The following is a 17,114-nucleotide window of genomic DNA, read 5'->3' on the forward strand; positions in this document are numbered from 1 at the left end:
TTACAGCTTCCCTAGTGGCTCAGATGGTGAAGAATCTGCCTGCAATGCAGGGGATACAGGTTTGATCCCTGGGTTGGGAAGATTCCCTGGAAAAGGAAATCGTACTGCAATGTAGTATTTTTGCTTGGAGAATCCCATGGACAGGGGAGCCTCATGGGCTACAGTCTGTGAGGTTGCAAAGAGTCAGACACGACTGAGCGACTAAGCATGATTGTTTACTGGGGGCAACCCATTGCATCAAATCAACAGAGCCGTTGGCAGCATTATTTTCTTTAAGACACAAAGTACTCATGCCTTCCAATGAGGTAGAAATCCGTCTCCTTATTTTACAGCCGGGGAAGCTGAGGAGGGAGAGAGGGATCATTTGCTGGAGGCCACTCAGATCTGCAGGGCTAGAGGTGGTACCCTGCCTAGTCTGTCTGCTTCCAGAGACCACAAACACATTCAATAGCTTGGTTATAGAGCTGCGACAGGAAGTGTGTTGTGGTGCCGGGTGCTTTTGCAGAAAGGGGTTGAAAGAGCCAACACATTCTTGGAGTTGGCCCTCTGGAAGAGGGGGCATTGCTGGGAAGACCCCGTTCATGGGGGAAGAATAAGGAGGGACACACACGGCCGGGCAGATTCTTTCTTCCAGGGAGAAACAGGGATAGGGACCAGGAGTGTATGGTTGGAAGGAAGGTCAGGTGGTTGGTCAGCAGGAGGGCCCCCCCATGCTTGCATGAGCAGTTTGCACGTCATGTGATCAGGGAGAATTCCAGCGATGGACCTCAACAGTCCTGTAAAGGGCAGTCTATGCAGCAGGGTGTTCAGGATGGATGGGTGAGAGTTTGATCCTGCTCGAGGAAATGTTTTGATGAGTTTTATTTACCTGAAGTCTGAAAAATCTTTTAAGGTAGTGTCCATTGGGAAGGAATAACATCACTGTAATTTTTTAAATTGAGAGTGGGCTAATTGAATATTTGGGAGTCGTAAACATCCTTTTTTCACTGTGATATTTCGCTTTATCTCCATTCTTGAGCAAAAGCATGGCCTGAATTTAATGGAATGACTTTTGCCTGCTCAGCTAGGAGGAACAGAACTGCTTTATGTCAGATAAATGTTTGGGATTTCAGACATGTGTTGTGTATTGTCAGTTTGAAGGATTTCTTCTTAACATAAGACATATTTTTGCCTCTTTGATTATAATTTTTTTTTGACTTAATAGCAACTTTGCTATATGATACTTTTAAAATCAATTTGATTTTCAAGGAATTCTCAGTCCGTGTGTCATTGACTCATAGACAGGAAAAAGTCATCTAGTAGAAAAGTCTCTTAATGGAAATATATGATAGTATATGAAGTGATAACTGAAACATTGTTGACAATAGCTTCAGTTTTCTTCCTATTATAAATGTTATTCCTCTGTGAAAAGAAATGAGGTTTTCATCCATGGAATAATGTGCGTGCACCTTGAAAACATTGTGCTAAGTAGAAGAAGCCACAGGCTTCCCTGGTAGCTCAGCTGGTAAAGAATCCACCTGCAATGCAGGAGACCCCGGTTTGACTCCTGGGTCAGGAAGATCCCCTGGAGAAGGGAAAGGCTACCCAATCCTGTATTCTTGGGCTTGCCTGGTGGCTCCTATGGTAAAGAATCTGCCTGCAATGCGGGAGACCTGGGTTCGATCCCTGGGTTGGGAAGATCTGGGGAGAGCATGGCAACCCGCTCCAGTATTCCTGCCTGAATCCCTGTGGACAGAGGAGCCTGGCGGGCTGTGGTCCACGGGGTCGCGAGGAGCTGGACATGACAGAGCGACTACGCACAGCACAGCACGGAAGGTGCCAGACACAAAGGGATAATACTCTGTGATTCCACTGGAAGGGTGGCTGGAGTAACCAGATTCATAGAGACAGAAAGCAGGCTACAGCTTGTCAGGGGCCGACGGGGGAGGGGTGAAGAACTATTGCTTCATGGTTAGAGGGCTTCTGTTTGGAGTGATGAAAAAGTTCTGGAAATTGATAGTGGTAATGGAGCTCAACATTATGAATGTAGCGTCACTGAAGTGTACACTTAAAAATGATTAAAAAGGCAAATTTCACATCATTTTTACCACAGTAAACCACTTGTGGTTGTCTGGTGTTATAAGTGGTTATGAATTTCTTCTACTTAAACTGAGGACCCTTGAAAGAAAAGGCTCCTTTTGTGGATATCAGAGAGGATGATCCAGGCAAAGGCAGAGTATTTTAGTTTTAAAAACAGGCAAAAACAAGCCAGTATAATCTCACCTTTACTAATAGCTTCTTTGCTCTTTTCTCTCTGAACAGCTTTTTATAACTATGATGCGCGGGGAGCGGATGAACTTTCTTTACAAATAGGAGACGCCGTGCACATCCTGGAAACATACGAAGGTGCGTATTTGTTTTGGTGGGTTTCCTTTTACAGTTTTGTGTGATTAGGACACTTTCAGTACCTAATGGGCCAATCATTACCTTGTTAGGAAAGCACTTAACTTCTGGTTTTCTTGCACACTGGATGCTGCGTCAGGAGTGGGCAGTGGTGAGGTTATCTGTTATTGTAGTCATTAAAAAAAAATTAAGATGAACTTAAAATTAAAGTCCTATATTTTTAACCTGTAAAGTTTTCCGTTGAAATAGTCATTTTCATTATTTTCCATTGTTTCCTTTCTTTGCAAATGAATGTATATACATTCTTGACTGTTCATAACTGACTGCTTGAAAAAAGTTTTTTTTTAAAAAAATACATTTAAGGTAGTTTAGTGTCTGGCTTAGTGTTTTGCGGTGTTTGATGTGAATGCTAAGACTTTTTATGTTCTCACTTAGACTTGTTAACAACTTCCTGAGAGGAACCAAAATTATCATGTCTTAAATCCTTTTTAAAAAAATCTGTGACCCCATTTTCTGAGGGGTGAACAGAGATTGTTACCGCCACGTGTGATGTGGTCCAGTGAAGCAGTTGTTGTAATTATCAGATAAACGCCCTTGTCCGTGACAGTGGTTTTCCAGTGTCCTTGGTTTTTCAGGCAGTTGGTTTTCATCTTAGTGTTTTGCAAATCATTGAAATGGGACCCCTTTTGTTTTATGCTGTGGTTTATCGCTGCACAGAAAAGAAGCGATGGTGGGCTGGAAGTTTAGATCCCTCACATCTGGCTGTTTTGTGTGATTGTGTTGTAGCACTGGTGGCTGGCTCTATTTCCTGTTGGAAGGGTGACTCCCATGTAACAAAGGAATAAAGAGAACTGATTAAAATTGGTAATTCCAACAGCAAAATTGCTTTCAGATCGGATTTAGCCAGACCCCTCCTGGGAGGAGGTGGGCTGGAGGAGCGGGGAGAGAAAATTGCAGACATCCGTAGTAATCACAGATTGAACTTCACACTCAGTCTTCGGAATCCTCTGCACAGGAGTGATGCCTCGTTCAGCTTCTGCATCAGGCAAGCTGCAGCTTGCTCTCATGTTCGTGGAGAAGCAAAAACCCATTAAAACACCCATGTCCATGTCCCTTACTTCCTCATCTGGCTTAGAATTCCATTCCATTTGCACTGTTTACCCTAAAATATGTCCCACTGAGGGTGGAAATCAGGTTCCGCGGCGTATGCTTGGAAGCGGATGTGATGCAGAAATAGACGTGCTCCTTAACTGTGTGAACGAGTAGCTGCCCGTGGGTACCCTCTGCTTATTTTCAGTTTTTACAGCTGACAGTTGGATCGCCTTTTCTGCCCCCAGTTTATATGGCCAGTGGCTGGAAGGAAACGGAGAAATTAGCTAGAGGTTAAGGATCAAACCTCTCATCTCAGACACTTTTCTGATCTCAAGGGAAGAATGCTCTTACATCTTTTTTTTTTTCATTTCTGCCCCGGGTCAGCTGCATTTGAAATCCTGGTTAATAAACAGTGGACAGTGACGTCATTCCTGAACAGATAGCAATTTCCTGTGCAGCCCTGGGTAGTGGGGGCCGTGACTTCTGGTTCTTTGCTTCGTAGGAAGAATGCACTCTTTAAACAAGAGAATCCTTTGGCAAGTCGGTGATCCTTTTTGTACGTTTAACTTAAACGAAAATGGTGGCAGGCATTGACGTTTTGGCCAACATCATGATAAAGGAGTCTTCAGTGAGCCTTTGGTTTCTGGGCTCATCCATCTTCCAAGCGCTGGTTACAATATCCCAGTGTTTGTAAAGACCCTGTAATGGAAAACCAATTCCCCTTTGACAACAGCCTTTTTGGTTTTAGTTAGACTCCGATCAGAGAAATGCAGGAGGGGAACGCATTGCTTTTGGGAAACTTGGTGACTTGATTGTCATTGGATTACAGTGGAATAATTGTTTTCCTGCTCTTTGCTCTCATTCTGTTTAAATTTTGTGGATTGTGTTAGCCTGTGGCATTCTCTTCTTCTCAGCCCCTTCCACTTTCTCCCCCTAAGAAAATTTATTTCTGTTGGTCAAATTTCATTTCCCTTTTCTTTGTGATCCTGTTCAGGGTAGGATACTGCTGGGATTGCCCCAGAGAATATGATTTCTAGATGATCACTCCTCATATTCAGGTTCAGAGGACACATTTACCTGCAAGTTAGGGTTAATTTGTCCATCTCAGACTCATGGAGGCTTGGAGCACAGAGCAAAAAAGAGAACTTTCCAGGTCACCGTGGAGGTGGATGGGACTTTGAGGGGTCCTTTTGGGTATGTCCAGGGTCAGTCAGACAGGAGAAGTGAACCCAGGTCACTGGTGTTGATAAAGTGACTCTCCAGTGCCCAAGCAGGTGTGGGTCCTGCCATCTGCTGTTTCCAGAAGGATCTCCAAGGGGTGTATGCTGTGCTGAGGGAGACGGCAGTGTTGCATCCAGATTAGGAAAGTGCTCTCGTGATGAAAACACAGCGCTTGAACTTGATTCGGATTTTTCAAAGCGATCATCATCTGTTTTCTTCCACAACACACCTTCATCCCTTTGCCTTCCACGAGCATCTGTCAACGGAAGGTCTTGTGAAGACCGCCTCTGGGTGTCCTGGGGTGGAGGCAACAAGAGGTTGCATGGTGGGGCGTTTAAACAACAGGAATGTGTTCTCACACAGTTCTGGGGACTAAGGGTTCAAGGTCAAGGTGTCGGCAGGGTTGAGAACGCGAGGCTGCCCCACGGGTCTCTCCAGCCGTCTGCTCGTTTGCTGTCCTCATTGGCATTCCTTGCCTGCAGGTGCTGCGCTCCGGTTTCTGTCTTCAGGATCATGCGGCGGTCTCCCGCTGCTTGACTCTATTTCTCCTTTTTAATAAGGACAATGTATAGCATTAGGTCCTTTTTTTTTTTTTTTTAAGGGCAGTTCCTAAACTACTTAAAATGCTTCTGTTTTCGTTCACTTTTGGCTGTGCTGGGTCTTCATTGCTGCGTGGACTTGTCTCTGTTGCAGCGACTGGCGGCTGCACTTCGTTGCGGTGGCTTCTCTTGTGACTCCCAGACTCTAGAGCGTGTGGGCTCAGTACTTGTGGTGCCTGGGCTTAGCTGCCCTGTGGCATGCAGGGTCTTCCGGGACCAGGAATTGAACCCGTGTCCCTGGGATTGGCAGGCGGATTCCCAACCCCTGGTTGTTGCTGTGTAGTCGCTGAGTCATGTCCAACTCTTTGCGACCCCAGGGACTGTAGCCCGCCAGGCTCTTCTGTCCATGGGATTTCCCAGGTGAGAATGCTGGAGTGGGTTGCCATTTCCTCCTCCAGGGGATCTTCTCAGCCCAGGGATCGAACCGGCATCTCCTGTGTCTCTTGCATTGAAAGATGGAGTCTTTACCACTGCGCCACCTGGGAAGCCCCTGTCTCACCTGAGCTCCAGCCTTTTCCTTGGGTGTGTCCTAGCCTTGCTGCTGGGGGCTTCTCAGATGCTGTGTGAGTGGATCTCTGCAGAGGCTGCTCTGCCCACCCGCCACCCCCCTTCTCCTCCTGACTAGAACCTGGAGCCATCCTTGGAGACTCTGAGTGCTCCTCCCTGGGCTCCTCTCTGACCCTCGCCCCCCTCCTCTGCTCTGCCTGGTCCTGTGTCCACAGGTACCCGCCCTGCGCTTGAGTGTGCGTGCGCTGGTCCTCCTGCTGGAAACGCTCTGCTGTGTGCACAGACGTGGCTTCCATCTTCCTGGGCTGGATGGGGCCCTCCCTGACTTTGAGGACCACGTCTGACCTCTTCTTGCCATTGGGTGGGTGTCTCTTGGGGAGCTGGGTGTCTCTTATTTGGAGCCAGGCCTGCTTGGAAGAAGGGAGTCAGCTTGTTAATTCAACGAGCCATGCACCTCCCTGCTCCTGGCTTCATTCTGCCTGGCCTGTCCCCGCCAGAGCAGCAGCCAGGTCATCATCCTCTCATGTCCCCCTGCTGCCCTCCATGAAGCCTTTTGAGGGGTTGTCCTCTGTCCTTGATCCCCAGTCTCTGCCCTTGCTTGTGGTTTGAGCCTTGCTTGTCTTAGGGGAATCTGCACTTGGAGGTTAGAAATAATTGGGTCTAATCTGTTTCAACATTTGCTCTCTCTGGTGAGACCTCTGGCACATAGTCTGGGGGCTCAGTTGCTGGAAGGAATAATGCATACAAAAATTTTTGAGAAGGGAAACCCTAAGTTTTCCTTTTGCTTGGAAAAGGTGTTAAAAGAGAAACCACCATATATTATCATAAAGGAAAAGAAAAAGGCTCCTCATCTTTTTTTAATCCCTCCTGGGAAACCCTTCTGCTGTGTTTGAAGTGAATTTTTGTGGCGCCTGTACTGGCTGGCGTGCGTATATTTCTGTGTATATTAATGTGGTTGTAGTGCTCGTTTGGCTCAGACGGTAAAGAACCTGCCTGCAGTGCATGAGACCTGGGTTCAGTCCCTGGATCAGGAAGATCCCCTGGAAAAGAGCCTAGCAACCCACTCCCATATTCTTGCCTGGAGAATGCCGTGGACAGAGGAGCCTGGAGGGCTGCAGTTCATGGGGAGACAAAAAGTCGGACGCGGCTGAGCAGCTAACACACGCAATTGCTCATTCTGTTTTCATGTTTTCACTCAGCGCTGTGTTCCGAGACGCAGCCCTGTTTGTACAGGTGCAGTCTCTGGCGCTCACTGCTCTGAGTGACCCTCACGTTTCACTAGCCACCCTCCCAGTGATGGGCACCCATCCTGCCTCCTGCATCCACCCCATGGAGCGCGGTAGGTGTGCGAGTGTCTTTGGATACGCGGCAGCTCCAGGGTGCGAGGATAGATACTTTTGGGGAAGAAGGGTCCTGCCCACACTGCTTATGCTGTCTACACGCCCACCCTCTGTGCCGGGGGCTGCCTGAATCCTGCAGCATTAGAATTTTCCTCACTCTAGCGAATTGTGTTTTAAACTGTCAACTTAATATGTGTTTCAATCTGATTATTAGTAAGTTTGAGCATCTCTTCATACATATGTAAGTCTTTTGGGTTTCTCCTCTACAGTGTTTATAAACTTTGCTTATTTTTGTCTTGGGCTCTGTCTTTCTCTCGTCCCTTGGAAGTATTTCCTTAGATGTTCTGGGACATTCATCCCATGTCAATTTCAGGAAAGAAAGGGCATGGTAATATTGAAAATATGGGAGGGATAAAATCACAGGAAAGTGGGCAGTCCTCTACATTAAATATGGCCTTGTGAACAGCTTGCTGCATCGACCCTCTGTCTTTTTCCATTTCTGTCTGTGAACACTGACCCAGGTGGCCACTGATTATGGGCTGGGCAGATGGAAACCACCCAGGAAACGGTGGAGGGCTATCAGGAGATAATCCTCCAAATACACTGTGAGACCTCGCCATTGTGTCCACCGTGCTCCCTTATCACCGTGTAGTTGCCTTGTCAAGAATGAAGTGGGTTCACTGGTCGAATCTTGGTCTTAGCAAATCCTTCGCAAGGCTCCTGGCGATTTGCAGCTTTGTTTCTGAATGCTCAGAAAGCATCTGTTCATAATCCCTGGAGGATTTTAACTCCATCACTTCCTGCTTCCACTCCTCCTCCGGTTGTTAAATCATTGCTCTGTAAGAGGTGTCTGGTCATTGGTGGAATACAAGTCCGTTTGCAGTTTCTGGGCATCTTCACTTACGCATCCCTGATTTCCAGCATTTGACTGTTTGTTACTTCATTACTGGTGACTTTGTTAAGTCGCTAAGTTATGCCTGACTCTTTGCAACCCTATGCACTGTAGCGCCAGGCTCCTCTGGCATGTGATGTTCTCCACCATCTCCTGGAGTTTGCTCAGACTCATGGGCATTGAGTTGGTCATGCCATCCCACCATCTCATCCTTCTTCTCCTGCCTTCAGTCTTTCCCAGCATCAGGGTCTTTTCAGAGTCAGTTCCTCACATCAGGTAGCCAAAGTATTGGAGTTTCAGCTTCAGCATCAGTCCTCTCAATGAATATTCAGGACTGATTTCTTTTAGGATGGACTGGTTTGATCTCCTTGCAGTCCAAGGGACTCTCAAGAGTCTTCTCCAGCACCACAGTTCAAAAGCATCAATTCTTCAGTGCTCGGCCTTCTTTAAAACCCTAGTATTTAGTTAGTCTCTGGGAGCTGACCCACCTGGTACTTTCCCAGTCTTTTTGTCATTCTCTTGGGGGCTGATGTCCTTCTGGTCCTGGGGAGCATAGTGGAACTTGTCTAGGCTTTTGATTGCCTTTCCTGGAGCGAGGTGGCCTGAAGCACCCTCAAAGTGTTTCGGGAGACATTCAGTGTGTAGCAGAGTCGTTGGGAGGTGAGTGACCAGCTGTGGACCCCTGAGCATTGGCAGGGACGATTTCTGCCCTCAGCCTGAGCGGAGGGGCCGAGGGTGTGGTCAGATCCTGCCCGGCATTGAATGTCCCTTCCACTGGGCATTTCCTTCTGTCTTCTGCTCTCTTTGCTTGCCCTCCCACGTGGAGAGAATGGGAACTGGAATCTAGGCCAGCCCCCGAGGGGGTCGGTGGGCCTGTGTTCCTGGGCCTGGTGCTTCCTGTTGGGGGCCGAGTCTTCGCCACAGAAGCACTTTGTGCGATGTGACTGCTCCAGGGCACCACCCCCCCCAGGCCCCGCTCCATCTCGAAGGGGGAGGAAGTCGGCTCTCAATAGGATTTCTGTTGTGCTGCCGCTGTTGATGATCTGAGGGTGTTGGTATGTGTGCTTGGCAGTGACCCCACTCCATCCGGCCAAGGGACAGACAGGAAAATGTGCACCCCGGATCCTGCCCCGGGCTCCGTGGTCAAAGGGCGGCTTCTTCTCCTGGAGCTGGTTGCCACCCTCAGGACCACGTGGCTGATGGAGATGAAGGAGCTGGAGGTCTTTGTGTGAAGCCCCCTGACAAGGCTTCACGCTTGGTTTTGAGGTGATCTCTACAAATCCCCAAAGCATCTCTGCAGACCTTAGGATGGCTGAATTCTATGACAGGCTGACTCCCGTGCTTCTGCAGATAGTGAGTTCTAGGCAGTGGGAAGGTGCTGGTTAGGACCCTGTAATGTCCCTGTACTAACTATCTTACCTTTGTGTTTGTTTAGGGTGGTACAGAGGTTACACCTTAAGAAAAAAGTCTAAGAAGGTAAGTCCCTATTATTAACCACAGTGCATATCCCTTCATAAATCACCTTAGGAGAAGAAATCAGTTCTGTCTCATGGAGCCTAAGAGTTGTCCTTATATATCTCTTTCTCTGAATTAAGAAAATTTGTGAAATGTGGGCTACCCTGAATTGTTTTCTTTTAAAAATTTTTTTTAAAAACTTATTTTTTAATTGAAGTATAGTTGATTTACAATGTTGTGTTCATTTCAGGTATACAGCAATGTGATTCAGTTATACACATATATGTATTTCTCTTCTTTTATAGATTCTTTTCCATTACAGGTTATTACAGAATATAGAATTCCATCCTGTGCTTGGTTGGAACAAGTATTGCTGTTGGCTATCTGTTTTATAAAGTAGTGTATATATGTTAATCTCAAACTCCTAATTCATCCTTCTCTCCCTTGAATGGTTTTCTGAACAGCACATATATGTAGAAATTGTCATTTCATGTCTATGAGTGAATGGCTGGGCTGTGTGGGGTGATGTTGACCTGTTGTCCTGAGAGCTGGGACCTTCTTTTCCTGGTAGAATTCTGCATCCTGTTGAAGTACAGGTTGTGTAAGAGAATGATCTGGGTAGACTGACTACTGCTCACGATTTTCAGTCTTGCGTTATCCTTAATGATAATGTAGCGCTCATGCCGGCTTCTTCCCTTCTTGCTTGTAATTATTTTTATAGTACTGACGTCAGCTGGCCGAAGAAAGCGGTTCTGCCTCCTGGACAGTTTGCATGCGTGGTTGGTTGAGTTTCTGGGGCGAAGACGTGCAATTACGCTGCTATCATTGCCATGCCGTACGTGGTTCTGTTGCGGCTTTTCCATTCTTAGTTTCACAGAACCTAATGATGGCTATTCGGTTTCACTCTAAGCTGTGGTTAGGCTGTCCACGTTACCTTATAAAATCTAATTATGCTTGACAGATGGTTCCTTTTGCTTTTGTTTCTTAACTTGGCCTCTCATTATCTCCTTATTGGGCTGGGCTCCTCCTGTGGTCCTGAGCCCGTGACTAAGGCTGTTGAAGGCCAGCTGTCCAAGTGCAGGGCCTTCTTGCTCTGTTTTTTCCCCAGACTCTCTGCAATCAGCCCTTGCTGGACAGGTGAGAGGTGTCCATCCTGTGGTAGCAGTCACTTCAGAGGTGTCCAGGCTGAGCTCTCTGGCAGTGTGTCCTGATGTGAGAGATGCTAATAGGGTAACCTGCTGAGCCAGCTGTGCAGATTGGAGCCAGGACCTCCATCGTGATGCTGCTGAGCTCAGACTGGACTGTGAGCCTCTCATACCCAATAACCTGGAGTCTTGAGATCTGAATGAGGGATATGCCAACCTGGTGGCTAGAGGAATAGCTCTCTCCAGAGAAAGTTCTGTTTTCACTCTGATGGTCTCTTCCATAATTTGGGATTAGCAGATGCAAACTAGTCCATATAGGGTGGATAAACTACAAGGTCCTACTGTATAGCATGGGGAACTGTATTCAATATCCTGTAATAAATCATAATGGAAAAGAATATGAAGAACAATATATAACTGAGTCACTTTGCTGTGTAGCAGAAATAAGCACAGCATTGTAAATCAACTATACTTTAATTGAGAAAAAATAAGAAGAACGTTTTCCTGCAGATGAAAACCTCAGTTTCATCTGAGAAAGCCACAATTGAGAACTTTATTAACGACCTTAGGCTCATGGACTCCCCCGTCCACCCATGACAAAGCTGCAACTTTGCACGTTAGGTGTGTCCCAGGGAAGTGGTTCACTTTTTGATGCTTGCTTGGTATTTGGTGTCAGGTACCTCTTCCCTGGTGGCTCAGGTAGTAAAAGCATTTGCCTACAATGCGGGAGACCCCAGTTCAGTCCCTGGGTCGGGAAGATCCCCTGGAGAAGGAAATGGAGACCCACTCCAGTATTCCTGTCTGGAAAATTTCATGGACGGAGGAGCCTGGTAGGCTACAGTCCATGGGGTTGCAAAGAGTCGGTCACGACTGAGCGACTTCACTTTCACTTTCACCACGTTCCCCAGCTGGGGGTGTCTCCTGGTTCCCCAGTGCCTCCGTGAGCCCTTGTCCTTCCTGCCCTGCACGGGAGAGACCTGACTTTGTAGCTTGCAGAGCTGGGTAGGGGTGTGTTTATTGTTCCATCTAAAACCTCTTTAGCAGTTGAAACTGACACCTTAGAGACGCTGTGATTTTGCATTGGCCCACCCAGTTCAGGCAGCGGCAGAGAAGGGACTCGACTCCCAGGCACGCGACCCTGTGTTATAGAAGCATCCTCTTACCGGTATTCACCAGTGAGCTCTAGATCTGGCCGGTCCTGATCACCCCAGCTGAAGAAGCTACTCATTTCAAGCGTCCAGGTGTCTCCAGCCTCATTTTCCCACTGTCCCTTCTGTGACCCCACGGTTGTCGAGAGCAGCTTCACTGAAACTGAGGGATGTCTCTACCTGTGGACGTGGGCATGGCCGAGACTCGTTGCTTTACACACCCCACCCCCCAACCAGTGCTCACCTGCTGGCATTAAATGTGCTCCGGGACCTGTCCTGGTGGCTGGAGGTGTCCGTGCAGCAGGTCCGCCTGGTCCTCTGTGTTGCCCAGCCTCCGTCTTTCTGTCTGACTCCTTTCCCTCTCTGTGATAATTCTTTCTTACATGAAGTGTGGCCACTTTCCTGGTAGACAGGAGGAGCGGGGACCAGTGGTGCCCACTTCCTCTCCAAGCAGGATGAGTTGCATGGTTTCTGGATCTCCTGTGTTGATTCTTTGGCGTCGGAAGCCTGGGAAACCCAGTCAGAAGCTCCTGTTTTCACAGCAGGTGGCTGTTCCTGCTGATTGACTTTCTGCTGCGTGCATGGCATCTCAGGAAGCTGCTCCCTGTCTGCATTGTGCTGCCTGAGACCCCCACGCCACCAAGACCCGCGTGCCCAGTGCCCCGCTCTTGCCCTCCAGGTGCTCACCTCTACTTCTTCCAGGAGGGGACGTGTGCTTGCTCAGGAAGCAGGTCCAGAACCTTTGGGGAAGCTCCTGGCCCTTCACATACAGTGCCCGGGACTGACAGTCCTGAGGAGCCGTCCCCTCAGAATTGTCTGTTGGGCCTTTTGTGCTGTTCCTTTGGGGGTTGCTGAGCACCATCTGCATGTAAACTGATGTTCCCCCCGCTGGAGCCAGGCAGGTTGGGTGAAATGTACCTTATTTCTGTATTTTATTGGATGGCTCCTCTGTTTGGAGATTGATGAGAGTCTCTGTGGGTCAGGTAAGTAGTCAGCGCATATGTGATGATCAACCGTGTTAACTCACTTTCTGATGACAATTTTAGTATTTCGAAAGGAAGAGCTGTCAGAGGCCATCATCAGAAATTGTTTTTAGGCATCAGTTGACTTTTGATCTGCCTGTGTCCATAGTCAAAACAAGGTGTGACCTATGGAGAAGACACTGGAAGGTCCCGTGGGATTTTTCCTTTGGAAGCAGAGTGTGCATCTGTTTTCTTCTAAGACTTCTGCAGCCTCTTTGAAACACAAGCGAATTCAGTTGCCGTTTTCACACTTTGTTTTCTGTGCCGTGCTGTGACTTAGCATAAAGGCTTACGGATTTAATAGTGATCCAGTCATCCCCACCTCCACCGTTTTTGGGGGGACAGCTGTTTGATTGACAGTCAGTATTCATATCAATGCTACAACCTTCTGTCTCTTTTCCTCCCAAAGGGTATATTTCCTGCTTCGTACATCCATCTTAAAGAAGCCATAGTTGAAGGAAAAGGGTGAGTCTGGTCTTGATATTTAAATGAAGTCGTGCAGTGATTGCATTTGACCTTGCTGCTTTTCACAGGGTGACACTGGGGTTAGACAGTGGATGCCTTTGATCCAGGGTGACAGGAATTTAGGGAGAAGGGGGGGACTTCTGATCTAGAGCTGTCTACAACATGGCTTTGAGCCTTTAGGGAGTCTTCAATCAGCACTGGAACCACAGTCCATCTCCTAGAACGCCATGTGGATTTGGAAAGCTTCCTGCTTCTTCCTCTGTGAGCCAGCCCATCTAGCAAAGGCTGCACAGCCCCCCAGCCCTGAATCCATTTTTCTGGAAGACTTTGCAGGATGTGATACAAATTCAGTGGGGAGTGAAGCAACAGTTGTTCGGTTGGGGTGTGTGTGAATTTACGTTTTGCCTGATTGTGATGTATGTTTCTTAGAGGTCATAAAACTGATGTATAAGATCATTAAAAGGACATTTGTAGAACAGGAACCCATTAGACAGGAATGGCAAATGAATAGCCAGGTGTGAACTTGGAGAAAGGAACAGTAAAATGTTTTCCTTTTTGTCTCTGCTACATCTTCGCACTACATTAAATATGTAAATGATAAAATTACTAATCATATGATTACTGCATAATGACATCTCTTCGGCTGATTGCAAAATTGCTTTTCTAAGCAGTGTACTTTTAACATATGAGAAGGACTGGGTTGGGCTCTGAGGTTCCATGGTGCATCATTAAAACAAGGAAAATAATTTAGAGGCATCAATGTGATGACCTGTAAGAGGGTCCTTTTTTCTAGTGAGAAATTGTTTTGTAGGTGAAATTTCAGAGGGAAGTAAAACAAGGAAAATTTTGAAACTTTTCACCCTACTGTGAACACCGTTGAATAAAATATTTTCTTCATGTATTTTACATCAGTTTGTATCAGGATCGGTATGGATGCTGGGCTGTATAGGAATCATTTTTTTAAATGCACGTTGAGGTATACAGATGAGTGTATGTAAAATGTAATTAGGAAGAGTAATAGAAAAGGGCACAAGAGACTGTGTTGATTCTCGATAAGTAGAGTCACACTCCGCCGGACAGGTGGACAGGCAGACATTGGGTTAAGACTAGGAACCAGTTGGCATTTAGTCCAAGAGACGGATCAGACCAATTAAGGAAGGAAGGTAAGAAGGCTCTAGAGCGGAGATCAGGACGCAGTGGATAAAGGGAGGTCCTCTCCACGTGGGAAACTGAAGTCTCACTGAGCTCCGGGTCCCTCCTGGCCAGTGGGAAGAGCCCAGTGGGCCACGCATGGAACTCAAGCTCTGTGAGATGAAGGCGGCGCAGCCACTGACGAACGTCCTCGCACAGTGAGTGGCGCGGCTTTGTAAGGATGACATCACAGAGCGAAGTGAACCACACTTCATTAGCACCCTTACTGGGAAACAGTCATGTCCTATGAGAGACGCTGAAGACGTCCCATCAAAGGCTTATTCTGAAAAGCACTCCTGTGAGGGGTGGTCTCCCATGCACCCCTTCCTGGTCCCTGCTGCTCCCACTGGTACACGTGGTCAGACCTCTCCAGAGGGACTGGCCCTCTCTCAGGAACTCCTGTGTTTCTTCCTTGGAGACCACCCCCGCTACAATCACTGAGTCCTTGCAGCCCGAAATCCCCATTGCGAGCTACATTCAGGGTCCTGCCCACAGGTCCGGGCCTCGGGGACCTATCTCAGTGCCCCCTGGACATTGCATGTTGGTGGGAGCTTTGTCTGTTCAGGGCCTCTGGGCCCAGGTGGTCTTACTTCACAAGTCACCAAATTTGGTCTCTGACTCAGTCCCAAATATTAGGAGTGCTGCTTGGTGCAATGCCTGATCCAGAGCAAGTAACCGGAAAACAGCGGTTTGCTGAATAAAAAGCAATGCACAGATAGATCAGGAGTCAAGAATAAGGCAAGGGTTAGCTTTCTGGGGTGGAGAGGCAAGGGAAAGAGGGTAATCAGAATTGGTGATCAGGGCACCTGTGGACACTGGAAAGCTGTAACCTCACCTGTATTTCGCCAAGGAAAACTCTGTATTATCACAGAGTGAGTTTTAGGCAGGATGAAAATCTAAAACAAAAATCATCTTATCCCAAGCCTGCATTTTAATGCCACACAGATTGGTGGTAATTTATGGCACCTATAAAATAGATGGGTACACATATTATGAATACACTTTCCACTTCTCAGACCTCGACGTCCTGATGGGATATTATTTGCCTCCTTCATCTTGCCTTGACATGTGAGGTAGACGGCTTACACAGAGGGTAATGTATGAATGTTCTCGGGCTCTGTACAGAAATTACTTGTCGTTCTTAGAGACATATGGAGACCTACGTGGACTCAGTCTTATTTGTATGTTTTCTCTCCACATTATGACCTGCGTGTGAAATTGACAAGGTGCCCTTCTGTTCAGTGAAGCTGTGACCGTCTCTGCCCTTTCCTTTCCTCCCAGGCAACATGAAACGGTCATCCCAGGCGACCTCCCGCTCATACAGGAGGTCACCACGACCCTGCGAGAATGGTCCACCATCTGGAGACAGCTCTACGTGGTGAGAAGATGGGGCTTTTGTGGGTTTTTCTTTCAATGGGAGGATAATTGCGTTACAATATTTTGTTGGCCTCTGCCATAGATCAGCATGAATCAGCCTCAGGTGTAACATATGTGGCCTCACCCCTGAGGCGCCCCCTCCCACCCCCCACCCCATCCTTCCCTTCCGGGTTGTCACAGAGCACTGCGCTAGCTTGCATCCCGCAACACATTCCCACTGGCGATCTATTTTGCATGTGGCAGCGTATATGTTTCCGTGCTGGTCTCTCAGTTCGCCCCCTCTCCCCTTCCCCTTCCTTCTCCTCTCCTGTCTCCACATTTCTGATTTCTGTGTCTGTGTCTCTGTTGCTGCCCCGCAGATAGATGCATCATCAGCACCATCTTTCTAGAGTCCATGCATGCTAAGTTGCTTCAGTGTCTGAGTCTGTGTGACCCTATGGACTGTAGTCCGCCAGGCTCCTCTGTCCATGGGATTCTCCAGGCAAGAATACCGCAGTGGGTTGCCATGCATGCCCTCCTTCTGGGGATCTTCCCAACCCAGGGATCGATCCCGCGTCTCTTAAGTCTCCAGAATCAGCAGGCGGGTTCTTTAACCACTAGCGCCACCTGGGAAGCCCCTAGATTCCATATGCATGTGTTAATGTACAATGTTTGTCTTTCTGACTTACTTCACTCTGTGTAATAGACTCTAGGTTTGAAGATGGGATTTTGAATCAGAGCTTAGCAATAGAGAATAGGTCTTTTTGAACCTGCTGAGCCAAAGGATTAGTTTTGCTTTTTCTGGTACCCTCAGAAGCAGAACTTGTAGGAGTGAGTCACGCGCGGCAGCCTTGCCCTGTAGTCTGGCCACCCTCAGGGAGCGCGGCCCTTCCACCAGCTTTGTGCCAGGGGCAGCTGTGCTGATTGCAGTGAAGTGGCTGTCGAGGAAGGGGCCGTGGGTTTCACCTTTCCTTGTACTGAAAAGGGAACTGGGCTGCTTTTAGACTTTGGAACACCGACTGAGGCCACCGGAGCTGGAGTTCCCTCTCAGTTTATATGTCAATCGTGAAAATGAAAATCTGCTTTTAAACCGTTGCAGGTGCCTCTTCCTGGATGCAGTAGACGGTGATGGCTGTCTGCCACTGTTGGCCTGTAGATAATGCCTCTTACCATTTGAGGAAAGTGACATAGTCTTCGAGGTCTCAGCGTGTCTGTTTAGAGGGAGGGAGATGGTTTCCATTCTGGCTTTGTGTGAGATACTCAGTTCTCCGGATTGTGGAAGAAGCCTTATTAATGCGG

General features: G+C 47.8%; 1 protein-coding gene across 5 annotated transcripts in view; it reads left to right on the forward strand.

Moving 5' to 3' along the window:
- The window catches only part of DOCK1 (dedicator of cytokinesis 1), a 563,137-nt gene that overhangs the window by 53,192 nt on the left and 492,831 nt on the right, over positions 1-17,114 (forward strand). For all 5 annotated transcript variants that reach the window (XM_052661098.1, XM_052661102.1, XM_052661099.1 and 2 more), the window contains exons 2-5: positions 2,302-2,385; positions 9,469-9,509; positions 13,213-13,268; positions 15,741-15,837. In XM_052661098.1, the coding sequence (XP_052517058.1) occupies positions 2,302-2,385; positions 9,469-9,509; positions 13,213-13,268; positions 15,741-15,837 (278 nt within the window). The remainder of the gene's footprint in view (positions 1-2,301; positions 2,386-9,468; positions 9,510-13,212; positions 13,269-15,740; positions 15,838-17,114) is intronic.

Source organism: Budorcas taxicolor, chromosome 23, assembly GCF_023091745.1.
Source record: "Budorcas taxicolor isolate Tak-1 chromosome 23, Takin1.1, whole genome shotgun sequence".
In the NCBI taxonomy this organism is placed as follows: domain Eukaryota; kingdom Metazoa; phylum Chordata; class Mammalia; order Artiodactyla; family Bovidae; genus Budorcas; species Budorcas taxicolor.